The 25,778-nt window shown below is 51.5% G+C and overlaps 1 protein-coding gene across 1 annotated transcript in view; it reads left to right on the top strand.

Annotated features, from left to right (window-relative positions):
- Positions 1-2,312: 2,312 nt before the first annotated feature.
- Tcof1 (treacle ribosome biogenesis factor 1) overlaps positions 2,313-25,778 on the top strand; it is a 34,117-nt gene continuing 10,651 nt past the window's right edge. The window contains 18 exon segments of the mRNA XM_036204786.1: positions 2,313-2,424; positions 2,426-2,488; positions 5,002-5,057; positions 7,188-7,327; positions 10,453-10,529; positions 11,227-11,413; positions 11,957-12,030; positions 14,663-14,887; positions 16,655-16,858; positions 17,064-17,285; positions 17,392-17,592; positions 17,733-17,897; positions 18,080-18,223; positions 18,316-18,492; positions 20,455-20,592; positions 20,775-20,960; positions 21,077-21,283; positions 22,510-22,617. Coding sequence (XP_036060679.1) covers positions 2,380-2,424; positions 2,426-2,488; positions 5,002-5,057; positions 7,188-7,327; positions 10,453-10,529; positions 11,227-11,413; positions 11,957-12,030; positions 14,663-14,887; positions 16,655-16,858; positions 17,064-17,285; positions 17,392-17,592; positions 17,733-17,897; positions 18,080-18,223; positions 18,316-18,492; positions 20,455-20,592; positions 20,775-20,960; positions 21,077-21,283; positions 22,510-22,617 — 2,619 coding nt within the window. The 5' untranslated portion in view covers positions 2,313-2,379.

Genomic DNA, 25,778 nt, shown 5'->3' with positions numbered 1-25,778 from the left:
CTGTGTAGCTTTGGTGCCTGTCCTGGAACTCACTCTGTAAACCAGGCTGGCCTCGAACTCACAGAGACCCGCCTGCTTCTGCCTCCTGAGATTAAAGGTGTGTGCCACCACCGCCTGGCTTGTTAAGGGCCTTTCTAAACATTTCTGCTTAGAATTCTATTCCCCCTCATAACAACCACTGGAGGTAGAAATGGTAATTATCTTCACTTCACAGATAAACTAAGGCACAGAGAAGTTATAGAACTTGCCGAGCCCACTTAATAAGAAACAAAGCCAAATTTTAAACCCAGATAGTGTGACTTCAGTGTGGCTTTCAAACACTGTACCATCCCCCCCAAGAAAGGGCCATCCGGCCCTTCGGTGGATGCTACGGCTATTTGCTCAGCATTGCCCTCCTCATTAGCCTTGTAAGCTCTGCAGGAGTACAGGCCATCTAGTTTCCAAGCAGGTATTCAATATTTGCTCAATGTCTGAAGAGACCAGTCTGTTTCCTCCCAGGCTACGTTCACTCTGGTGACCTGGTCCTCTCTGCTTCTCCCTGGAGTGTGTATCTGTCACTTTTCCTGTGACCAAATATCTAGCAAGAAGCAACTTAAATTGGAAAGGTGTAGACACGGCCCACCATGGCGGGGAAGGTATGGCGGCAGGGATTTCAGTTACAAGTCAGCAGACCAGGTAACGCAGGCAGGTCTTTGTTAGGCTTTCTGGCTGAATGCCCTCCCCAGACACGCCCACAGGAGTATCTCTTAGGTGATTCTAAAGTCCAGTCACCACTGAAGAGTCATCATTGTACATGCTTGTGTGGGTTCTGAATGTGAGTGGAAATGTATGTCGACACATATGACATTCCTAGCGTGAAAGCCATCAGCAGATTTCCAGTCCGTGAAATTCAGAACAGCTGCCTCAAATCTGCCCAGGCCACTCCCATTCTCCCCTTGTCAGTGTCCCCTCCTCAAACATGGCAGCCAACACTGGAGTTCCTTGTTTGCTTGCTTGTTTGAGACAGGATTTCTCCACGTAACCCTGGCTGTTCTGGAACTCGATCTGTAGACCACGCTGGCCTCGAACTCAGAGATCTGCCTCCCAAGTGCTAGGTGGTAAGCAGTGGTGGCTCGTGCCTTTAATCCCAGCACTCTGGAGGCAGAGGCAGGTGGATCTCTGTGAGTTCAAGGCCAGCCTGGTCTACAGAGTGAGTTCTACGACAGCCATGGCTATTACATAGAGAAACCCTGTCTCAAGGGAAAAAAAAGACATGATCCACCTGCCAGCACCTGTTTTTATATTCTCTTGGAACATGTCAGAAGTCTGCTGGGAGAAAGATACTACAAGCCTGCTTCTCCATCCTCCAGTGTTCTGGACCCTCTTTTTCACAACTCCGCAGCATAGAAGGACAGAGTTCTGATGTGGTTCCCTTACCAAACACCAAAAGAGGTTCCTCACATTCCAACTCATGCAGTACCTCCAGCCTTTCCTCTCCTACACGCTCAAAAGTTTCTGCTGTCTCTGGACAGAGGTAGCACACGCCTTTAATCCCAGCACTCAGGAGGCAGAGGCAGACAGATCTCTGTGAGTTGATCTGTAGCCTGGTCTACAGATCAAGTTCTAGGACAGCCAAGGCTACACAATGAAACCCTGTCTCGGGGAAAAAAAAAAAAAAAAAAAAAAAAAAGAAAGAAAGAAAGAAAAAGAAAAAAAAGAAGAAAAAGAAAGAAAGAAAAAGATTAAAATTTTTTTCCCAGCTGTGTTTAGGTCTACACTTACTTGTCTCTTTGGGGGTTAACTGCCCCTCCCCCATGCTTCCATGGGTTCTGCCTTCTCCTAGACAAGGTGCACCAGATATCTGGAATGTAATTGTCAGGTTATCCACTGAATAATCTTCCTGCCTGGGTGACCCTTAGGTCAACTGCTTGTTTTGTTTCTCTTTCCATGTCCCCAGCCTAACTAGGCTGGGAGTTAGCGTCTGGTTCACGGGTCCTAAACACTGTGTGAAATGAATGAGGATTTGGAAGCTTGGGCCAGTGGTCGGGAAGTTCGAAGATTTATGAATAAAGACGCCGCAGGTATAATAAGACCAGGACAGTAAACCCCTCAAGGAGTAAATCACAATTAGGATGAAGGAGCCCTTTTTCCATGGCCGTCCCGAAGGCAGGTTCCAACCAGGCCACGCCTCCTAGCCAATGGCCAAGCAGATGAGCCTTCGTGGCTCCGCCCACTCGATCAGATTGGCCCACTCCAGCTACGAGACTACACTTCCCAGCGCGCCGCTCGGCTGAGTGACGCAGGGCCGGAAGTGAGGAACATGAGGTCCTAGGGCGCGAGGGAAGAGGCTGGCGGGGGGCGAGGGGGCGTGCACGTGAATAGGCTGGCCGGATCTCTGGCATGGCCGAGGCCAGGAAGCGGCGGGAGCTGCTTCCCCTCATCTACCCATCATCTGCTGCAGGCTGGCTACGTCCGCGCGGCGCGGGAAGTGAAGGAGCAGAGCGGCCAGGTAAGCGTCGGAGGGCCGAGTGCAAGTCCTGGAGAGCAGTAGCCCGCGCCCCTCCCAGGAGACCCGGCCAGAGCGGATCTGAGATGCGGGCCAGGGGTGCAGGAGGAGCAGTAAGCTCTGCCCTACCCCCTGCGACTCTCAGCCACCTCCGGGGCTCAGTTTCCTCCTCGGTGTAGTGGGCGGGCCGGAACCTCTGATCGGAGGCTTGCAGCTTCGTAATTCCCGCCCCGGTTTCCCGGTAGCCGCAGGTTTAAGTTTGCCTAATCTCAGGCCACGTGGCTCTATGCAGTTTTCCTAGGGCACCCAGCTAGCCGCTGGTCTTGGGGTGGATTGGCACCACTCTTGTTGGGAAGGCCGAACGGAAGGTCCCCTTAGTTGGTGATCTGGAATGTAGGGTGTGCAGGCCCTTGACTGTCTTTGGTTATGACAAGATTCGAACTCGTGGTGTAGGAATTTCAAAGTTCTTTCACTTGGCAACTTTTAATTTGGCCCTGAAGTGCAGATATTGAAATGGGGAGCGCCAGTCGCAGGACCCCTCTACCCAATCTTACAGCCTAGTAGAGGGTACAAAAGAATCACAAAAGTGACTGTATGATTAGCATTGTGTTAAGCTGTAGAATGGGAGATTAGAGATACTAAAACATGGGTGGCCGAATCTGGGAGGGGAATATCCAGGACTGCTTCCCTGAGGATGTAGTTGATTTGAGAGCTCAAGGTAGTTAGAGGCGCTGATGCCCTGAGGTTGGAGTGGAGCTTCTGAGTGTCCGAAAGTTTGCTGTGCCTGAAGTTTGAAATACACAACTATAGAGTCTCCCAGAGAGTTGGAGGCAAAGCAGACAGGTTGGAATGATCTGTGATGGATAATCTTCCCAGAAGAACAGTGGTAATCACTGGTGAGATGGATTTCACTTTAGCTGCAGGGCCACTGGGTGAGGTGGTGCTTGCCTTTAATCCCAGCACTCTAGAGGTGGGTTAATCTGTTGTGAACTCATGTCTAACCTGGTCTGCATAGTGATTTCAAGACCAGCCAGGGGCTACATTGTGAGACCCGGTCTCAAAAACAAACTAACTCAAAACCCAAGAGGTTGCTTTGCCCTAAGATGTTATTTGTGGCTTTCTTTCCTAGACCTTGGTGCCCTTCCCATTCATACTCCCAACTATATAACTTAACAGATAGGGCAAGTGAGACAGAGTGCCCATCCATTGTCATGGTTTGTATGCCCAAGCAAGAGTGTCCTGCTCTTACAGAACTTTCAGACACATAAAAATCAGCCAGGTGATGATGGCGCACGACTTTAATCCCAGCACTCAGGAGGCAGAGCCAGGCAGATCTTTGTGAGTTCGAGGCCAGCCTGGTCTACAGAGTGAGTTCTAGGAAAAACCCTGTCTCGAAAAACCAAAAAAAGAAAAAAAAAGCTTGTGGATTAGCCTATCTGGATTGTGGCAGCTGCTGGCCACAGTGAGGCTATGGGATGTCAGGCTCCAGTTAAAACTAAGTTGGTCAAATATGTCTTATGGAGAGGATGACATTGGAGTAGACTAGAAGGAAATGAAGAGATGAAGTGTGTGGTTGGCAAGGGAGAGAACATTTCAGTAACAAGAATGGCAAAGGGCGCTGCCAGGTTTTGTTTTTTTTTTTCTCTGCATGTGGTTCTTTTGACTCCCATTGGCGCACTTTGGGTGTTTGCTCTCGACGTTACACAGTGTGTTCTCAGCCTAGGCCTGGTACCTGTTTTCTTCTGTTTTAACTAAGACTTTTTTTTTGGGGGGGGGTTTCGAGACAGGGTTTCTCTGTGTAGCTTTGGAGCCTTTCTTGGAACTCACTCTGTAGCCCAGACAGGCCTTGAACTCACAGAGATCCACCTGCCTCTGCCTCCTGAGTGCTGGGGTTAAAGGCGTGCGCCACCACCGCCCAGCTTAACTAAGACCTTTGCACCCACTAGGCGGTAGTGGCACTTGCCTTTGATCCCAGCACTCAGGAGGCAGAGGCAGGCAGATCTCTGTGAGTTTGAGGCCAGCCTGGTCTACAGAGTGAGTTGAGGACAACCAGGGTAGTTACACATAGAATCCCTTGCACTATTTGGGCTTAGTTTCTTTCCAGACATCCAGTAGGCTCCAGTATGTCACCTGGAAGCCTTCAGGATTTGGGCTGTCTTGTGTTTGGGGGAGATTGACTAGCCAAGCCTTTGAAAACCATCTAAGAGGTTAGATAGGGAAAGCTCTGCCGTATGGCTTCCATCCCTGAACTGTGCTAGGGATGCTGGGTAATGCTAGTTTGGATTATTCATGTGCCCAGCTCTCCAAAGTACCTCTTACCACTGTATCATATTGAAAGGTTTGTAACTGGAACTGTTTGCCCTTCTTGACTCTGGAAGCTTTTGAATGGTGCTGGTAACGCCAAATAGACATCTAAGAGCAAACAGACCATTTTTGAGGTACCTGTTGCAGGCCCAGGGAGGATACAGACCTATTGGGTTGGGTACTTGTTGAAGCTATTTATTATTTCTCTACAGAAGAATTTCCTGACTCAGCCTGTCACCCTTCTGGACATCTATACACACTGGCAACAGTAAGTCTGGTGGAAGGGAAGGGATGGAACAGAGTCTCTCTAACTAATCATCTCTGCAACAAGCCAGTGTACTCATGTGGCCTAAGATAGGACCTGATCGCCACTGTGGACATACTTGCTGCTTTCAGAAGGCAGGTTACATCACATGTGTGGGTATTTCTTTGTGTGTAGTTTGTCATAGGGGAGACATTCAGAGCTGGGGTTCACCTCTTTTCTTTCTTTTTTATATTCATTTTGTTGTTTTTGAGACAGGATCTCACTATTAGACCAGGCTGGCCTCCAGTTCTGGGACTAAAGGCATGCTGAACCACACCCAGTGAAAGCTGGAGCTCTTAAGAATGAAAGCTTGTGGTATGGCTCAAGCCTTCTTTAATCTCAGCACTGGGAGGCAGAGGATTCAAGACTAGCCTGGTCTACATAGTGAGATCCTGCCATAGAAAAACAAAGATTGAGACAGTTGGTTTCTTTTTCTTTGTTTTGTTTTTTGTTTGTTTGTACATTTTGTTTTTTTTCCAACAGAGTTTCCTGTGTATCCCTGGCTGTTGACCAGCCTGGCTTAAAACTCAGAGATCCACCTGCCTCTGCCCTCCACTTGCTGGGATTAAAGGTGTGGGCCAGCTAGTTTCTTCTTTCTGGCCATTTACATTGTAGTCAGGGAGGCAGGCAGGAGTCAAAGGAGGTAATAGGGGGAGTAAGGGCAATGAAGGAGGGTGCCTGGCACGGGACGTGAGCACTTTCCTGAGTGTCTGAAAATGAGGTTGGTAGTGAATGCTCCCTCATGACAGCTCTGAAGGCAGAGGATGCCAGGCTCTGGGGGAGAGCTAAGGTCCCCTCCCATCCACACTTAACACTGCTCTCCTGCTTGGTGAGCACAGGGCACTTTTCCTTGTCCTCTCCATCTTGCCCAGGTGTGCAGATGTTACTTACGGTGCTTCCTTCCCTGAGCTGCGCCACACACTATTTCCTGCCTCTGGTTCCCTCTGTGGGTGATGGGCACAGAGTAGACCAAAGATCTCACTCGCCAGAGCCAGCCTAGACCGGTGATTACCTGTAAAGTCAAACCCAGAAATTAACTGGATGACCTTGAGCAACTTTTGTGAGCGCCTAGAATATCTTCATCTGCGAAGTGAACAGTTCTCTCACTGCATTGTGAAGCCCCAACACGGTGGTCTGTTTAATGAGCTCTAGAACTGGCCAGTGGAAACGCTGCCCAGGACTCTCCTCAGATACCATTCTTGATAAATCGGACAATGAGAAAGAAGACGGGAAAATCTCTAATCTTGTGAAACTCACATTCTGTGGGGAGGAGAGGGGTGGAACAAACTGATCCATGTAATAAAAGCAGCTTCCTGACAAGTGGCCTCCTAGGAAGAAGGGACCTTGGCAGCACATCCCAGACTGACAGAGCAGCGTCAAACCCAACTGAGAAGAAGGGGGCTTGGACAGTGGCTTCCTGCAGGGGGGAGGGGGAGGTCAAAGTTCAGGGGACTAAGCTGTCTTACACACACACACACACACACATACATACATACATACATACACACACACATACACACACACACACACTCTCTCTCCCCACCCCACCCTGCTTCCTCCTTGACCCAGGCCAGTTCCATAATGGATCCTTTCTCCAGGTATATACCAGACACTGGGGGACTGTAGTGAGTTGCTTGTCCTCTCTGGGGTCCGTTTTTACAGCGTGGGGGACTCATCAAGAAAGCAGTCGGCAGAAGACAGAAGGAAATGAAACTGGATGGCAGCGCAGAGTGCTGTGGGGGAGGGGTGTTAGCAAAGATACTTTGCACCGCACTCAGGTTCAGGAAGGGAAGATCAGGGACCCCAGCACAAGAGGAGGACACACTTCTAAGGTAAGAAGAACCTGGATGGTTCTGTGCCGTGCCCCATGGGCTGTCGCCAGTCACCTGATGGTTGTTAGCTGCTGCTGTTCTGTAACACCGTTGGCTGCTTGTGATACTGAGAACAGTACTTTAGGAAGTGGGTGAGGGTACATAGCACAGACAGTTCCACACTGTGCCAGTGTCCCGCTAAATAAACTCTTTGAAGGCTGAGTAGATGAGGAGTCTGGCTTCCCAAATCTCATGGATATGTCCTGTCTTCTCTGTCCTGCAGGACCTCAGAGCTTGGCCAGAAGCAGAAGGCAAAAGATGATGTGGCCCTGCAGGCCAAGAAGTTCCGGGTGTCAGACCCCATTAGCAGCTCAGAGAGCTCGGAGGAGGAAGAAGAGGCAGAACCCGAAACTGCCAAAGCCAGTAAGAACCGTCCCTACCAGGTGTTGTGTAGGGTTGGGGCCTTCCCCTGGGACAGCTGTGGAGTGCCAGTCTGCTCCATAGCAGTGTTCCCCTCTGAATCATTCTTTACTGTAAGCCCAGGAAAAATGGGGCTTTTCAGAGGGAAGTTAGAACGTACCAGGGAGCCCTTTCCTTTGTGGCGGATGTTGTGACCCCAAGTTCTGAGGATCCAAAGGAGAATCATAAGATCCCAGAAGACTAGCTGTGGTAGTGTGTATGATACGTTGTTTGTACTCTAACATAGTTTTCCTGAAGAGCAGAGGACAGCCAGCCACTAGATTAAACATAGAGGCCAGGCAGTGGTAGCACACACCTTTAATCCTAGCACTCAGGAGGCAGAGATCTCTGTGAGTTCAAAGCCACCATGGACTACATGAGATTAATCCAGTCTAAAAGAGAAACAGCCAGTCAGTGGTAACACATGCCTTTAATCGCAGTACTTGGGAGTCACATTTCTTTAATCCCAGCACTAGAAAGGTTGAGACAGGAAGTGCAAGGGCTGGGCAGAGAAAGAAATATAAGGCAGGAGGAGACAGGAGTTCCGTGCCCTTTTGGCTGAGGGCTCATGGGCATTCAGTCTGAGGATTTGTAGAGATAGAATCTTCCCCTTTTGGCTGAGGAGTTGGCCAGGTGGGAAGTGTCTGTGACTTGTTTCCTCTGATCCTTCAGCATTTACTCCAATATCTAAGACCAATTAGGATTCATGCAACAGTGGTACACACATTTAATCCCAGCACAGAGACAGATGAATCTCTGTGAGTCTGAGGCCAGCCTAGTCTACATAGTAAATTCCAGTCCAGCAAGGACTACTACAACCCTGTCTCCAAAAAAGAAAAGAAAAAAAAAGAAAGAAAAGAAAAGGCCCGCACAGCTGTTCAGTTCACTCCCCAGGAGCTGTTTTCACTGCTAATGCTACGCTAAAGATGGGGAGGGAAGGCGGCCACACCTGTACGAGTGTTGGGGCCACTTCAGAAGGTGCTGACGGTCCCTCTGGTGAGTGGCCTTGGGGCTGCTTCAAGAGTTGCTGGTTGTCTTACTGACTGTTCTAATGCTGTGAAGAGACACCGTGACCAAGGCAGCTTATAGAAAAGGAAGCATTTAACTGGGGGACTTGTTTACAATTTCAGAGCGTTAGTCCGTGATCATCATGGCGGCAGGCAGGCAGGCACTGAAGTAGTACTTGAGAGCTTTACATCCTGGTCTGCAGACAAAGAGCCAGTGTGGGCTTTTGACACCTCAAAGCACAACCCCAGTGACACACCTCCAATTCTGCAGTCTTGTCTTTATTTTTCTTGTGTATCCTGTGCCAGATGTTTGAGAGGATACTGGATATGTATTTTATATCTTAATCTTAAATGATAAATGCAAAGCAGGTCCGGTTTATATGTAAGAAGCATGTGGAAGAAAAATGCAGGGTTTCTTGTCCTCACCCTCATCATGCCTGCCCATGCCCCTTGGCGGGCAGCCTGTAAGCCTTGCCCTGTTTCTTCCAGTCAAACAGGTGTCCACCTATGTGCATGTGGACAGAATCCTGCTTCAGACAGAAATGGCAAATGTTTGTACTGACTGGGTATTTGATAGTAATCATTTTTTTTTAAACGATACCTTTTATTTGTTCTCTGACAGTTTCATACATGTGTACAATATATGTTGACAATTGTACCCACACCCGACTCCCCCAGGATGCCCTCCCACCTTAATATCCTCTTTTTCTTTGTCGTGTTTGTTTTTTGTTGTGATCAATACACTGAGTCCAATTAGTGCCGCCTGCTCGAATGTTGACCAATCTTGTGTAGTTAACTCTAGCTACAGTGAGGTCATGAGAATGACCTTGTCATGCCCACATGCCAGCACTTCACCAGCTCTTGCATCCTTCCTGAGCCTTGGAGGCTTGATTTGTGTCCCGTTTAGGATTGAGAGCTCAGTCGGCACTGACTCTCAACTTGGACAAGTTATGGGTCTCTGCGTTGCTACCCACTATGTAAAGGTGCATACACAAACACACACACACACACACACACACACACTCGAGCAATTTGACATCAAAACAGCAGTAGTAGGTCCCGCATGTGCCACGCCCCCACCCCAGTCTGCAGTCTCTTTAGCCAGTAATCAATTTGTAGGACTATGGTAATGGACTTGTAATTGACTTTCTACATTTGGGTTTTTGTTTCAGTTTGGGTTTCTGTTGTTTTTCCTTAGTTCTTCTTGAGACAAGGTCTTGCTATGTAGTCCAGACTGGCCTCAAACTGAGGAACATCCCGCCTTGGCTTTCTGAGTGCTAGCATGATAGGCATGTGCCACCACATCTGGCTTGAGTCCTCTTTGAAGTATTTGTGGGTAACATGACAGGATGTCAAGCATTTTCTTCAAAATAATGTGTGATATGGAGGGGAAAAGGAGGCGGTGTCTAAGATTGGCCACAAGTTGATAGGAAGTCACAATAAAGGGCAGAGCTATGTGGTTTTTTGTGTGTACTTCCTACTTCCGGTGCAGAAAAAGGAGCGTGGAAGTGCCAGGAAATAATCCAGTCCTGCTGTCCGTTTCAACAATTGTCCCTTTCATAACATCCCCTGTACCTGAGATCTAAGGTAACCATTCCCTAAAACCCTCCATAGTCTGAATCTCAATATCTCCAGCTAGGCCCAGCTCCTGGGTCAGCACCATTTCCACGAGGAAACCACTTAACTTCCACAGAGCTTTCTCTGTCACCTAGGGCTGGCCGCCTGATCCCTGCCCTGCCTGCCAGGATTATCAGCACTAAGGGTTGGCACCCTGTGTAAAGAGCACTGGCCAGAGTCAGGCATATTTTGTGGTAGTAGTTGGTAGGACTGTAAGCCTGTCCTCTCCCTGGGGGCCTCCAAGTCTCATGCCATGGAGCAGCTGGAGTCCCTCAGGGATGCCGACATCATAAGCAAACTGATGCAGCACAGAGCTAGCTCTTCCTCATGGTTCTGGGCTCGGCCTCAGGTCCTCATTCTAGCACTGAGCAGCCAGTACCAGTAGGACTGTGAGATGGGGTGGGCTCTGCCCATCTTTCTCAGATGAGAAGAGACCCCCTTGCTCACAGTGTGTGTGTCTTCCAGCCCTAAGACTGACATCTGTCAATTCCTCAGCCATGGCTGCAGGTTTGCCATCGGGCATGATGAAGGATAAGGCCCAGGTGAGTCATTTCCGAGTTATTTGTTACCTGTGGGGGTTACATCCAGTAGAGCATAGTCTCCAGTGTCAGGATAGGGTGGTAAGGCTCATTCTTCACCTGCCTTTTCTGTGAACTAGAAGTGATCCTCATTACCACGAGCCACATGGCACATGGGCAGTTAGTTTCCTTCCTCCCCCTACCCTCACCTGTTCACTGAGTCGCCCTTCTCCAATACCTGGTGTGGTGTGGGCTCTGCTAGGCAGTGGAGTGAGTGCCGTCATAAATAAGATTTCTGTGTTTGTACAGCACTCTACAAATTTTCTAAAGCAGAAAGTACTTAGAAAAATGTCATTTGTCAGTAATCTATAAACATTGTTGCAGATACAGAAATGATTATGTCATCGAAACCAGAACATAGCAATAATATATAAAAGTAATGATGAAATAATGATATCACAATGAACTATTGCTTAATGCAGAGCAGGAGCTACTGTGACCCAGGAATGGTAATGCACTTAACGCCTGAGAAAGGCGTCTTCATCCACTATAAAGACAAGGTGACAAATCAGTTGGCTGTTACAGGCTGTTAAGAGCTGACTGCCCTTAGGCTAGGGAAGGAGGTAGGAAGTGGCCAAATTGGGCCCACATTGGGGGGGGGGGTGCTCTGTTTCTCATGTGTTCTGTCATGACAGATGCTCATCCCTCTCGTACTCTGTAGGCAAAGACCAAGACAGCCAACAAGATGGTGAACTCTGTGTTGCATCCTGCATCAGGAAAGGCAGTGGTCCACCTGCTCTCTGGGAAGTCACCCAAGAAGTCAGCAGAGCCCTCGGCAAACACTGTCTTGGCCTCAGAAACTGAGGAGGAGGGCAGTGTCCAAGCCCTGGGTGCCACTGCCAAGCCTGGTGAGAGGCCCCCCAGAGCCTGGGACAGGGAGGCAGGCCTAAGCACTGGTGTGCTATTTGAGACATTCTAAGCACAGGTTTGCCTCTGTGATAGTCAGGGTCCTGCACCACCAACCATTTCCCCCATTCCTGACCTCCTAGGTCAGCTGCTCAGACAAGGTGGGCTTTTCAGAGGGTGGCATTTCCTGCTGTCTCTCTCGGGTGAGTTATAGGGACCACTGTGGCCACTTAGAAACTAAATGGAAAGGCCTGTTTGCATTTCTTAGGCAGAATAGGTAAGTGCCCAGTCTGTTCCCATACCCCAGTGTGATAGCAAAGAGTGACTTGATTAACCATCGGGTACTGCTAGCCTTACCAAGGCCTCAAGAGCGATGTACAAATGGATAGTGGGGGCCCCCACCCCAGTGCGGGTCAGGGCAGATAGCTAACCCTATACAGGTGAGAAAGTTCTTGGCATCTAGATTTGACTAGCAGCTGGCATGGGGCCTCTGGGAAGGGAGGTGAATGTGGAAAGGGTACTCAGTCCCCTGTGTCCATCCTCAGGAATGTTGTCAACGGGCCAAGCCAGCAGTTCCAGTGAAGATACCTCCAGCTCAAGTGATGAGACAGATGTAGAGGTAATTGGCACCCATCCCCAGGCATGGCTGTCTTGCGGCCTCTGACCCTCCCAGAAGCCTGGCTGGTGTTCGGATCCCAGTTATCAACTCAGCAGTCATGTCAGCAGCTGGGAAGGTCACAGCCAAGGCTGAGCGGTTGTGGTATGAAGAACGTGGTACTGCTCGGGATGTGCTGAGCATCAGGGTCCAGTGTGATGAGAGGGAGACACGGGAGCAGAGACCCTGATTGGAATGTAACTGACGGGATCAGGGGTAAGGCTACCAAGAAGACTCTGAGCTTAATGGAGAATGTAGGTGCTAGGCTAGAATTGGACAGGACCCTTGGTCTGTAGCCTCGTCTCTGCGTTTTTGAATACTTGACACCAGAACTTGAGTCTACAAAGTGAGCTGGGTAGGCAGACTTCCTACCTAAGTGGGGTCAGCCTGACACCCGGTGAGCAGATATGGCAGAAGTCACAGCACCAGCAGAGACAAGTGGAGGGGGCTTGTGTGTCTGAAGTGCATGGATGATCTGCAGTTTCTTGCGGGAGGGGAATGTGGCGCGAGAGGAAGTTAGACAAGGCAGTGAGTGCCTCAGTCCTCTGTCTGAGCTAGCAGGCCATTGTAGGTGTTAGGGGTTATCTGTAGGGTCACTGAGGGGCCGTCACAAGGTTTCAAACACAAAACTGAGGTGGTGAGGACCACTGGAGGGCTGACATAACAGTGACAAGGTGCCAGTGGCAGGAACCCAGGTGTCCCTTTTAGAAATACTGTTAGCAGGTATAGCCAACCCGCAGCTCAATACAAAGTCATCATCTTATATGAAAAATGAGGGTGTTTTTATTTCAGTTGTTGGATCCTGGGCATGAACTTTGTAAATTACAGTGTTGTATCATAATGTCAAATGGTCGGACAATTTAGACGGAGGACCAGCAGGAGCCAGGGATAGATTGATACAGTGCCCAGGGTGCTGCTTCACCAAACGCAGTGACCCTGTGAAGGCTGAGCCATCCCCATCTGTCCAAGATGTGGCCACAGGCTGCTCCTTACTTTCTTGCTTTTGGGCCCTGAGTATCATACGGCGTAAGGACACCTCTGGATCTCCTCACTCTAGGCCTTGCTCCTGGAAGTCCAACACCTAAGTATACCACATCGGACCAGAAACCAGTGTGGCTCTCTGGCAGCAGTGAGCCATGTTGGGGAAGAACATGACACTGAAGGGTCATGTGGGACATTCAGTGCAGAAGTAGAGCAAGGACTGACTGACCTACCAGCTACTTTCGGCTTTCAGTATTTTGGGACACTAAGGAATTCCCAGGAAGAAGCTCATGCCAGTGCAGATACCAGGCGCCTCTCCCTGGATAGCGACCACAGGCAGATGCTTTTTAGTTTGAGGGTCCCCTCAGGATGGACCCTGTTGTGTGCCAATGGGCATGGTGGCTGAGTTCTGCCTGAAAGGAAGCCAGGGGTCCCGTAAGCCTTTGTGCTGCCCTTGAACAATCTGTGCCTTTTTGGGAAAAGGGAGTAAGATTCTGCCTGCCTCTGGGAGATGGGAGAGCGTATGCTTTTAGGAAGGGGCTTGTAGTGGTGACTTTTCTGTTGCTGAGAATGGCCCTATAGGCTCAGACATTTGGATGCTTGGTCACCAGGGAGTGGAACTGTTTGAAAGGATTAGAAGGATTAGGAGGTGTGGCCTTGCTGGAGGAATTGTGTCACCAGTAGGGGTGGGCTTTTAAGGTTTCAGAAGTTTCAAGAACCCATGCCAGACTCCATTTCTCTGCCTGTGGATCAGGATGTAGCTCTCAGCTACTTCTCTAGTACCATGCTGTCTGCTGTGGTGATAATGGACTAAACCTTTATGTCTTGGTTAGGAGTTCTATTGCTGTGAAGAGACATCATGACCACAGCAACTCTAACAAAGGAAAAACATTTAACTGGGGTAGCTTACATTTTCATAGGTTTGGTCTATTACCATCATGGTACAACATGATACAACAAGGTGGCGTGCAGGCAGATGGGATGCTGAAGATGTAGCTGAGAGTCCTACATCTTGACTCACAGGCAACAGGAAGTGGTCTGAGACACTGGGCACGGCTTGAGCATATATGAAATATCAAAGCCCACCGCCACAGTGAGTGACACACTTCCTCCAACAAGGCCACACCTCCTCATGGTGCCACTTCCTGTGAGCTTATGGGAGGCCAGTGACATCCAAACTGCTGCACTCTGAAACTGTAAGCCAGCCCCAGTGCTTTCTCTTACAAGTGTTGGCTTGGTCATGGTGTCTCTTCATAGCCATAGAACAGTGACTTGAGACACCAAGGCCAGTTATAAGAGTTTAATTGGACTTAGGGTTTCAGAGGGTCAGAGTCCATGATGCTGTACATGGGAGCAGGAGCAGCTGGGAGCTGGCAGCTTGCTTCAAAAGCAGGAGGCCGAGAGGGAACACTGGGGATAGATAGATAGATATAGATATAGATCATGAGTCTTTGGAAACCTAAGCCTGCCCTGATCCTTCTCAAACAGTTCTAGCAGTTGGGAACCAAGTACTCAAACATGAACCTCAGGGTGCCCCTTCTCATCCCTGTGGCCATGGAGCTGGACAGCAAAGGGGAAATGGTTTTCTTCTGCTGCCTCTGTCTCCTGCTTCTAGGTGAAACCTTCGGTAAAACCAGCCCAGGCCAAAGTGTCCCCAGCCCCTGCCAAGAAGCCACCAGCAAGAACAGCCCCAGGCCCTACCAAGTTAGGGAGTGTGACGCCCCGGCTCCAAGAAGGCACACCGTCTGCACCAGGGACGACCGCAGACACAGAAGAGTCGGAGAGCAGTGAGGAGGACTCCGAGAGTGAGGACGAGCCCCCCGCTGGGAGGCCCAGCCCGGTGAGCCTAGGGAGGCCTGGCCCTTGGCCCACTGCCTAGGGCTTCTGATGCTGGCAAAGCCACTGTGTAAAGAGGGCCCATTCTAGAGTTCATGGAGAGGGAGAAGAATGGGGGCAAGTGGAAAAACGGCCAGGGGCCTTCAGTCCTGTCGAAATGGCCCTTTGGGTCCTCCAGCCAGCAGCCAGAATGGCTGGCTCCTGGGGGGCAGGTCCTCTACTCTGGTGATTACATCATTTGCCTTGGTTTCCATAATGGCAAGTGCACGACTGTCCTCAGCGTAGCTGGCCCTGCTGGGAAGAGACCCAAAGTTTTCTTCATTCTGAGTCTCTAACTCACGCTCTTACTGCCCCAGCCTCCCAGATTCTGGGGTTCCAGGCGTGTACTATCGTGAGACACCATCACAAAGGCAGCTTGTAAAAAAGAAAATTTAACTGGGTGCTTACAGCTCCGAGGACAGTCCATGGCCATCGTGGGGGAGAGCAGGGCAGCAGCCAGGCATGGAGCTGGAGCAGCAGCTGAGAGCTTATATCTGATCCACAAGCAGAGAGAAAGCTAACTGGGAAACCTCAAAGCCAGTGACACGCCTCGAACAAGGCCACACCTTCTAATCCTTCCAAACAGTTCCGTCAGTAGGGGACCCAGTATTCAAACCTAGGAGCCTATGGGGGCCATCCTCATTCAGACCACCACATGTGCCTGGGGCGTCTTGAGAAGTTTGAAGTTCTTCTTCCTGGCTTTTCTAGCCAAAACAGACCCTGAGCAGTCAAACCCTAGAGAAAATCTCTTCTGTTCCCGTTTGGGGGCCTTTCCCCGTGGAGTGTAGTTCAGCTAGCAATCTTATGGCCCTGAACACACCCTGGGACGAGCAGAAAAGTCTAGAAAGGCTTTAGAGTTAGAGCAAGGAGAACAAGTCAGGGCAGTCCACATCTAGGGCTGGGGTCGGGGAAAGCATACGTGCAATTGTGGAAATGTTAAAGAGCTGCTGGTTGACAACATGAAGTGGTCTGGAAAGGCCCCAGAAGGAGATCGAGGGCCAAAGACCTGAAGTTGAAGGGGTCAGGGGAAATAGTTAGGCGTTGGGGCTCTGAAGTAAGTTACAGGTGTACGGACCCTTCCTGCTCCGGGCTGCATTGTGGGTGTTGGTTCAGATCTGTAGAGATAAGCTGACTGCAGCTTGTGAGGACTCACTGCTCCTCACAGAAGGTCTGAGAAGGTCCAGACCCACTTACTTCCCAGGAAACTTGGGACAGGGTAGACAAGACCTTCATGAGAAGACAAGGCCTGGGCCGCCCTGCCAAACCCTAGAGGCAATGGTGAGCCGTTGGCGGAGAACAGTAGAGAGAGTGGATGAAGAGGAGACCATGTGGGAACTGGATCTGGGTGGTTGAGGACAGGCTTTCTGGGGTCCTGTTGCTGTCTACCACAGGAAGCCCATGGAAGCTTTATGTTTCTGTGTTCAGGCTGTCCCTTACTTACCAGCTACCTTTGCATACCCCATCTCTGTCCTGAGCCCTGCCAGCTGTTCTGTGAACTGGCCGGACTCAGAGGCTAGTGCCTGTACCCACAGAGCGGACTTGTCCAGCTAAGGATTGAACCACTTCTGTGCAGGGGCTGTCCAGACTGGTGTCACTGGGGGCTAAGGAGGTAGTGGCCAGGTGAAATGAGTAAGGTCTCTGGTGCTAAAAGGATATGGAGCTGGTCATTGCCAAGGAACCAGAGGGCCAGAGTAGCTAGGACAGTAGAGTGAATTGTTTTGTCTCTCATCAGGTAAAGGCCCCTGGAAAAGTTCCTCAGGCCGGAGCTGCCTCAGTTTCTGCCAAGAACTCTGGAAAAGGGCCCATCTCAGCACCACCAGAGAAGACTGGGCCCGTAACCGCCCAAGCCAAGGCAGGAAGGCCAGATACAGAGAGCAGCAGTGAGGACGATTCTGACAGTGAGGAGGAGGAGCCAGTTGACATCACCACTCCTCAGGTGAAGCCTGGGTGGGGAGCATCACAGCCTAGACCTAGAAGGCTGCTGGACCTGTCCGCTTAGCTGGTCCCAGCCCATCTGCTCTGTCAAAGCTTTGCACACATCTAGCCTGTCCCTTCTGACTGATAAGACTGTCTGTCTGTCAGTCTGTCAGAGCTTTGCACCTAATCTACCTTCTGATTCACTCCTCACTTTCTCACACCAGGCGAAGACTTCTGGGAAGAACCCTCAGGTCAGGAGTACTTCAGCTCCTGCCAAGGGGTCCTCCCAGAAAGGGGCCCCTCTAGTCGCCCCTGGAAAGGCAGGGCCTGTGGCAGCCCAGGCCCAGGCAGGGAGGCCGGAGGACTCGGACAGCAGCAGTGAGGAGTCCGGGAGCGACTCTGGGAAGACACTAGCAGCCGCGACCCTAAGCACAAGTTCTGCCCAGGTGAGGCCAGGGGCCTTGTGCCCTGCCTAGAAAGGCCTTCTGGCTGTAATCCTCCCTCTTCAAAACCAGGGCATCTTCTCCTGATCTCACCCTCTATCACTCACAGATGAAACCTCTGGGGAAAAGTCCTCAGGTCAGACCTGCTTCCGCTGTGAGCCTGGGGTCCTCAGGAAAAGGCGCCCACCCACCACCCTGCCCTGGGAAGGCAGGGTCAGCAGCTCTCAAGGTCCAAATGGGACAAGCAGAAGAGGACTCGGAGAGCAGCAGTGAGGAGTCCGACAGCGCCAGGGCTCTGACCCCAGCCCAGGTGAGCCCTTGCGAGGCCTAGCACGGGAGCCCGTGTGGCTGCAGGCTCCAGACCCTTCGCTCCAGGCTCCCGTCTGCGTCTCTGGTTGCTGCACATATCCTTCCTGGGGCTCCCCACCGATCTCACGTGTCTCCCTCCAGGCCAAGGCTGTGGGGAGGAGGGCTACCCCTGCTGCACTCCCTCAGAAGGCAGGGCCTGTGGCCGCCCAGGTCAAGAGTGAAAGGTGCAGAGACAACTCTGAGAGCAGCGAGGAGTCGGCTGACAGCGAAGAGGAGGCAGCGCCGGCAGCCTCTGCTCCAGCTCAGGTGGGGAACCTGAGGAGAAGGGGGGGGCCTGGCTGGCCTAGTACCGCCCTGATCAGCACACCTCCTGTCAGAGTTATGTGGGTTCTGGTTGGTAGGGAGGCCAGGAGGAGCTGCATCCCAGCACAGATGTGGCCTGTCAATCAAGGGGTCTTCTCCAGCCTTCCTCTGTACTCTCTCCACAGGCCAAACCAGCTCTGGAACAGCAAGCAAAGGCTTCCCCAAGGAAAGGCACCCCCACATCGACCACACTCCCCCCTGTGCTAGTGAGCTCCTCATCCTCTAGTGAGTGTGAGTCGGAAGCTGCTCCTGGCACCATGAGGGTACAGGTGAGGCCTGCATTTGCCCAGGTGGCTCACTGCTATCCCCCAAGGGGCAGCTCAGGCCCCTGCGAAACCCTTTCACTCTCTTGTCATTCTAGGGGACGTCTGTGGGGAAGGGCCTCCAAGGGAAAGCTGCTTCGGGACAAGGGATGACCCCAGTGCACCCTGGGAGGACAGGGCCTCCGGTTGCCCAGGTCAGGGCTCCAGCTCAGGAAGACTCGGGGGACAGCGAGGAGGAATCCAGCAGTGAGGACGAGGATGAGACCCCAGCACAGGTGAGGTAGGGTGGAGCCAGTCTGGACCAGGACTGAGGATGGCTCACCTGAGGTTGCTTGCTCTTGGGCCCCGAGAGCACAGCATCCTGGGGCTCGGACACAACTGGGCTTCAGGCTCCCCTGCCCTCGTTTCCTGAGCCTCCCGGCTCTAGGTTCCCACAGATCTGGCTGTGTCCCATGCACTCTGCCCACTGCTGTTGTGGGCTTTGGCCCTCAGGGAGGTCCCACCTGGACAGGTCATGGTACTGTGCACACTCTTGCAGCAGGATGAGGTGGGGTCTTTGGGGTGTTTTGCAGTGGGACTAGCCAGGCATGGCACCTCAGATATTTATTTTGAGAGGAATGATATCAGCGAGGAACTGAAAGTCACCTGGTGAAGCAGAGGGGCGCACCTTCAGGCAGAGAAACAGCTGTGCAGCAGAGAGCTGGCTTTTATAGCACCACAAGCACTGTGGGTGGCAGAGGCCAGGGGTGGGTTACCTGAGTTCAGGTGGTGGTGTTTGCTTTTGCTCTTTTGGGGGGGCCTGCCACTCATCTCCCAAATAAATCACACATGAAGCTTATTAATAATTATGACTACCCAGCCTTAGCTTGGCTTGTTTCTTGCCAGCTTCCCTTAACTTTAATTATCTCATCTAGTTTTGCCTCTGGGCTTTCCCATTCTTTTACTTCTGTACATCTTACTCTTACTCCAGGCTGGCTGTGTAGCTGGGTGACTGGGCCCTGGAGTCCTCCTCCTTCTCTGGCTACGTCTCTTTTTCTTTTCCTCCCAGATTTCTCCTATATATTCTCTCTGCCTGGCACTGCCTATCCTTTCTCCTGCCTCTGCTATTGGCTGTTCAGCTCTTTATTAGACTATCAGGTGTTTTAGACAGGCACAGTCACACAGCTTCACAGAGTTAAACAAATACAATATAAACAAAAGTAATACACCTTAAAATAATCCACAACATTCAGGCCCTGCTGTACTGCCTGATGAATGGTGCTTTTCCTGGGGCCTTGGCTACCCTCCTGTCAGCAATCCACCCTTGTGGATATAGGTGGGACCTCACCTGCCCACCTACTGCCCAGGGACCTGCCCTACTGGCTCAGATTCAGGTAATCTGACCCCTCTTCTGACCTCCATGGCCATCCAGGTGTAAAGGTGATACATAGCCATATGCACAGGCAAACACTCATCTGCATCTAAAAAAACCTTTCAAAGGAAAAAGGATGAGGCTAAACAGAAAAAATCCTAAGCCTGGGCTACTCCTGGAGCATATATAAGTTAAAAAGAAAAAGAAAAAGAAACCGAAGCAGTGTTTCCATCTTGTTCTGTTGCCTCCTCCTCAGTTCCTACTTCATGGCCTGAGGTGGATGCTTGAGTTCCAGCTCCCTCTGCATTCCAGGGAGAAGACAGACACAGGCTTACAGCTTTATACAGTACTCAACTGCCATTAAGTAGAATTTAATGACATAGCACGTTAGCTGAAAGGGAGCCTAAGAAACAGTTTTGTCTGGCTAGGATTATACCTACTAGCTTTACAGTGTGGGATTTGAGTGTTTGTTAGTGACACACTGTGTTAAACATGCAATCTCCTATTTAATTTTTGCAAAAATATCACAGGTGTGTTATTATATATGCCTTTTATAGAGGTGAAAGTGAGGCCGAGTAAACTTAAGTGATGCCTCTTTTGTTTGTGGTTTTGTTTTGTCTTGTTTTTGTAGGCAGGTCTCACTATGTAGCCCCGGCTGTCCTAGAATTCACTATGTAGACTAAGCTGGCCTTAGACTCACAGACATCTGCCTGCATCCGCCTCCTGAGTGCTGGGAGTAAAGGCGTGCGCCACCAGCGCCCGGCTTGAGTGACTTCTTAAGTCCACATTGCTGTTAGTTGGGAAGAGTATCTGCACAGTGTTCTTTGTTATTATTGCTCTATGGCAGGTCCCCTTCAACCTTACCAATTCCCTTCCTTCCTTCCAGGCCAAGCCCTTGGGGAAACTTGCTCAGGCCAGATCCAACCCCCCTCCCACTAAGGCGTCTCCAGCCAAAGGTCCAGCATCTGCATCAGGAAAAGTGAGCGCTGCAGTTGCTCCAGCAAAGCAGGAGACCCCATCCAAGGCAAGTTGGGACCACGAGCCACGAAACAAGCTGGGATAAGTCTAAAGGGGTCTAGCTGTGACCTAGCATTAATCATACTCTGCACAAGTAGGGTACCCATAGCCACACTCTATAGAAGCTTGACCAGGAAGGACCTACCTGTCTCCTTCCTCCTCCAATACCATTGCCACCTCTCCATTCAGGGAAAAGCACCTGTGAGTACTGGTCAGAACAGTGCTGTCTCTGCAAGGGGCCAGCGGTCTGTTCCAGCCGCGGGGAAGGCGGGGTCCCCAGCGACCCAAGCACAGAAGGGGCCGGTGGCTGGAGCAGGGAAGGACTCGGAGAGCAGCAGTGAAGAGTCTGACAGTGAGGAAGAGGCACCAGCCCAGGTACGCAGGAGGATCTGGGGTTACGGCAGCGTTTCAGCCCAGGCCTGTAGGCACAGCTTCGCGTGCCTCAGCGTCCACCTGGGTTCTCCAGCTCTTTTCCCTAACTGCTTCTCCAGATAAAGCCTGTGGGGAAAACCTCTCAGGTCAGAGCCGCCTCAGCCCCTGCCAAGGCATCCCCTGGAAAAGGAGTCCATCCAGGAGCCACCAAGAAGACAGGACCGACAGCTACCCAGGCCCAGAAAAGGAAGATGGAGGACTCAGAGAGCAGCAGTGAGGAATCCGACAGTGACGGGGAGATGCCATCAGCCATCATCGCAGCCAAGGTGAGGTCTGCCAGGCCTGGGAACCACTGTCACCAACTCCTTAGTCATAACTGACCTTGGCCTGGTGGTAGGGAAGAGCAGGTAGAAGTTCTAACTCCAGGATCCCTTGCCCCCAGGTGCTCTGCACGTTCCTGAATGAAATGCACTGTAAGTCTCAAACCAAGGCCATTCTAGTATAGGACATCCTAGGTTACTCCGGTAGCTTGCAGGGCCCCCACATCCCTGGGCACAGCAGTCCCATGCCAGCTGAGGAAGGTTCTGCCAAGGTCTAAGGCCAGCCTGCAAAGATACCCCTATGACAGAGCTACAAGGCTGCTTGGGGCCATGTTACCGATCTCTGCCTAATGAGGGCCTGTCTGGCTCAGTGAAGCCTGGGCCCAGGGAATGGGGAAGAAAGGAGGCTGGCTCTGTGACAGGTCTAGTTTGAGCTCTGGCATTGTTGATGCAATCTGGTAGAATTGATAGGTGATGGCACCTGATGTGGCACCTTAGGAAGGTGGCAGCAGAGGTCATCAACATGGTCCCTGTCAGTTTCAGCCAGTCATGACCTCATACAAGTTGAGATATTCTCTTGAGATTCTTCTCTTGAGAAACTGGTAGCCTAGGTCTTATTTTGCTCAGTGAGTACAGTCCCACCCGTGCTGGGAGGCATAGAGCCCTCCTCCTGGGCCTCCTCTGAGTTGGCATCACCACCAGCTTTTCCTCACTGATTGACAGTTCTATGGCTTTGGACCACATGGTCCATGAAGCCTGCCCTTTGTTTGTTTGTTTTTTGTTTTGAGACAGTGTTTCTCTGTGTAGATTTGGAGCCTTTCTTGGAACTCACTCTGTAGCCCAGGCTGGCCTTGAACTCACAGAGATCCGCCTGCCTCTGCTTCCTAAGTGCTGGGATTAAAGGCATGTGCCACCACTGCCCAGCCGAAGCCTGCTCTTAAATGGCTCATGCAGGAGGTCACACTGTCTACGAGGCAGTGGTGGCACCTTCCTTTAATCTCAACACTCTGGAGGCAGAGGCAGGTGGATCTCTGTGAGTTCGAGGCCAGCCTGGTTTATGGAGCAAGTTGTAGGACAGCCAGAGCTACACAGAGAAATCCTGTTTCCCCCCCCTCCCCCCAAAAAAAAGGCCACTGTGTCCTTGGAGACTCAGCACAAGAGGTGCCATGTTTCCTCCTCAGCTGGCCACCCTTCCCTGTCACATGCTTATTCAAGTCTTGTCCCCTCCAAAGGGTGGTCCCTCCCAACCTGCCAAAAGCAAAGCCTCAGCGCCAGCACCCCCAGAGAAGAACTCAGAAGAGTCCTCAGAGAGCAGTGATGAGGAGCTGCCGTCTGCCCAGGTAGGTTGCAACTCCTTTAAAGGCTCCACTGGCCAAGCCAGGCCATCGTTCTGGGAAGAGGGTCCATCTTCCCTGCAGGGCAGGTCTCGCCACATGCAGGCAGTACTTCCCAGCTGCTGGGCACTTGTCTGTCTTCCGATACACTCCTTTGATGGGGACAGTCCACAGGGCATGGTAGGACATGGGCTTCATACCCCCTGCCCCACCTGCTGAGCCAGGTTCCTCTTATGATTCGGGTATTTTGTGAAAATGGAGCTGGTATGGTCACTGTGCACCAATAGAGGTGGCTCAGGTCTTCGCCGAGTCCCCTGCCTGAGTAGGGATGCCTGATCACTGTTAGGAAGGCAGTTGTCCCGGCTGCCTATTTGGCAGGCCAGGGATTAAGACCCCTAATCTTCTCATAAAGAGGCTCAAAGAAACCAGCACTGTTCCCCAAGCCCCTTCGGTCCGTGTACCTAGAGCTTTCCCTGCAAGCCTAGTTGTAATCTGTGGGCCTCACCCCATGCACCTCATTTTCTGCTGTTCCCTGTTCCTGCCTGGCCTTGTCCCCAAGTGTGAGGCTCAGGACACCTTCTTTGGCTTCAGAGGCCCAGTATAGCCAGCAAGATGGTCCGTGCTGCATGCTGTTTGAAGGAGAGGAACTGTAGCTCAGAAAGAGCTCTGGAAACGGCGTTTAAATCCTGGTGGTCTGTGCTTCCTCCTGCCCGGCCGTCCCTGTATCTGCTTTCACACTCTCCTAACCCTCAGCAGTCCCAGTCCTGAGCAGGTTGGCTTTGTCACACTCCACTGGTGTCCCAACACCCGCTGGTCTCAGGCCTGTCATCTCATCCCTCAGGATTTCAGTGTGCTGCTGTGCAGTCTTTCTGAGGCACCTCCCTCACTCCTAAGGGACACCACACAGCTCGGAGGGGAGGCCGCCGTGATTTTTCTCTGTATGAGTGGACTAGCACAATTAAAATGGCATTGTGCTGAAACTGAATTGTTAAATCGGTGCATTAGTCTTGGAGATCTGCAGTCTGTATTTTGAAAAAACAAAGCCTGCAGTTTCCGGGTTCCCAGAAGGATTCAGGGAAGTGGGCACAGCCTGGGAAGCTGTCATTTTGCTCCCTGGGAAAGTCCTAGCTTACATGTGATTGCTGGCATTATTGGGCATTTATGGAGCACTTCTCTACACTCCTACCTCACCCTCCCAAACTGGTGTGTGTGTGTGTGTGTGTGTGTGTGTGTGTGTGTGTGTGTTTAATTAGCCTGTCAGTGGGGAAAAGGGCTGGGTACCAGGGCAGTTGCCCAGCTCTAGATCAGTGCTGATCCCAGATCCCCTCCTGCAGTTCACCCCTGTTGTGTGGTGTGTAAACCCCGAGCCTGGCTGGAACCTGAGGTGGGTACCAAATTAGAACGTGAACATGTGAGGTAATGCCGACATTAAGTAGCGTGGATGATCCATTCCGTGTTATAGCCTCATATCACAACACGTCGTACACCATAGTTTTTACTGCCCACTTAAATTACTGGGCAGTTAAATGTAGGAGTGATTGCCACATTTGTGCCTGGTGCCTGTGGAGACCAGAAGAGGGCATCAGATCCCCTGGAACTGGAGTTATAAATGGTTGTGAACTGCCATTTGAGGGCTGGGAATCAAACCGAAGTCCTCTAACCTCTGAGCCATCTCTCCAGCTCTCTGGAATTATTTTAAAGGCTACTTCATCTGTCATTTTGCCAAAACAAAGGCATAGGCCCTGTCCTGAGTCAGAACAGGGAACTTGTAAAAATCTTAACTGTGTTCTTTGATTAGGCTTGCATGATTAGGTCTAGAAGGGCTCCTGCCTGTCCCGGGACAGCTGTCTTCCAGACCTGCATCTGAAACCAGTTTGCTGGCCTTCCTGGCTGAGGCGCTTGCCATCTCTGATCATCAACCTCAGCTTCTGGGGTGAGATTGGTGGTTATAAACCTCAAGTCTCCTAGCTGCAGCCCCAAAAGTGTCATTTGCAAGTCCCTCGATAGGGCTTTTTTGTTTTGTTTTGTTTCTATTTTTCTTTCTTTGGTGGTTCTAGGGTGGAACCCAGGACCTCATAAGTGCTGAGGACACACCCTGCTGCTGAACTGTCCCTCCAGCCCCCTCCCCCCCACTTTGCCCAGATTTACTGGACTAAGGGCACAGTAGGTGCAAGCCCAGCTGAGACAGCAGGCAGTGGGCACTGCCCAAAGCACCCCGTGTTTGCTTCTGTAAGCATCACTCCTGCAGATGGGAAGGGCATCCCCATCCCCTACTCTGCTCCTAGCACCCACGGGGAGCAGTGAGATGCTCTGATGAAGGTGGCATCCCCTTATCACTGTTTTGCCTCTATCCAGTTCTTTGATCAAAGCACGGTCCACATGTGCTGGGCTTGTGCATTCCCAGAGGTGGGCACGCCCAGGTGGGGGCTGGTCGCAGCCCTTCAACAGATGGGCACCTGGGCTTGACCACACAGGGCCTGGATGACAGAGTGGGGGGACAGATGCTTCAGACCGAAACACCACCCCCTGTGCTTAGCCTGCCCTTGGCAGCCAGGCCACTCCCACCTCCCTCTCCTGCCCTCCCTGCACTGGGATGGGGTGGTGTGGGCAGGTGGAGCTGGAGGAGGCTGTGCCGCGGAGCTGCTTTTAACTTCCCAAGACGCTATTGTTTGCCTCAGTGGGTTTGCTGCCTCTCTTGGTCCCCAACAATCTGTTCTTCTGTCTTCTCACATATATATAGATCCCCCCCCCCCCTCCACCACAAGCCTTCTCCCACTTTCCATCCTTCTCCTTTTCATCACGTGGGAAGGAAGGCTCTGGAAGTGGCAGATCGGAGCGGCCGCGGGGGAGGCTGTTTGCCAGGGTAGGAAGGGCCCGAGCGCAGCAACACTGCAGCCGCTCTTGGTGGGCACCACAGTGCTAAGCTGTCCGCTTGCTTCCCATCTCTCGGCCCCTGGAGTGGTGGGAGCCTGATAAAGTGCAGCAGATGGGCAGGGTGTGGTAGTTGGCCTGACTGTCCCCCTGAGGGCCTCAGGCCACTGGCCAAAGCACAGACAGCCTTGACCCAGCCCTGACATCTGGAGAGTAGAAAGTAGAATTCTGGTTCCCTGGCTCCTGACCCTGTTCCTTCCTTCCTTCGTCAGCTGGGGCTTTGGAAGGAGGTAGAC

The sequence above is a fragment of the Onychomys torridus genome, chromosome 13 (genome assembly GCF_903995425.1).
Source record: "Onychomys torridus chromosome 13, mOncTor1.1, whole genome shotgun sequence".
Classification (NCBI taxonomy): Eukaryota; Metazoa; Chordata; class Mammalia; order Rodentia; family Cricetidae; genus Onychomys; species Onychomys torridus.
This window is presented reverse-complemented; position numbering and strand designations above follow the sequence as displayed.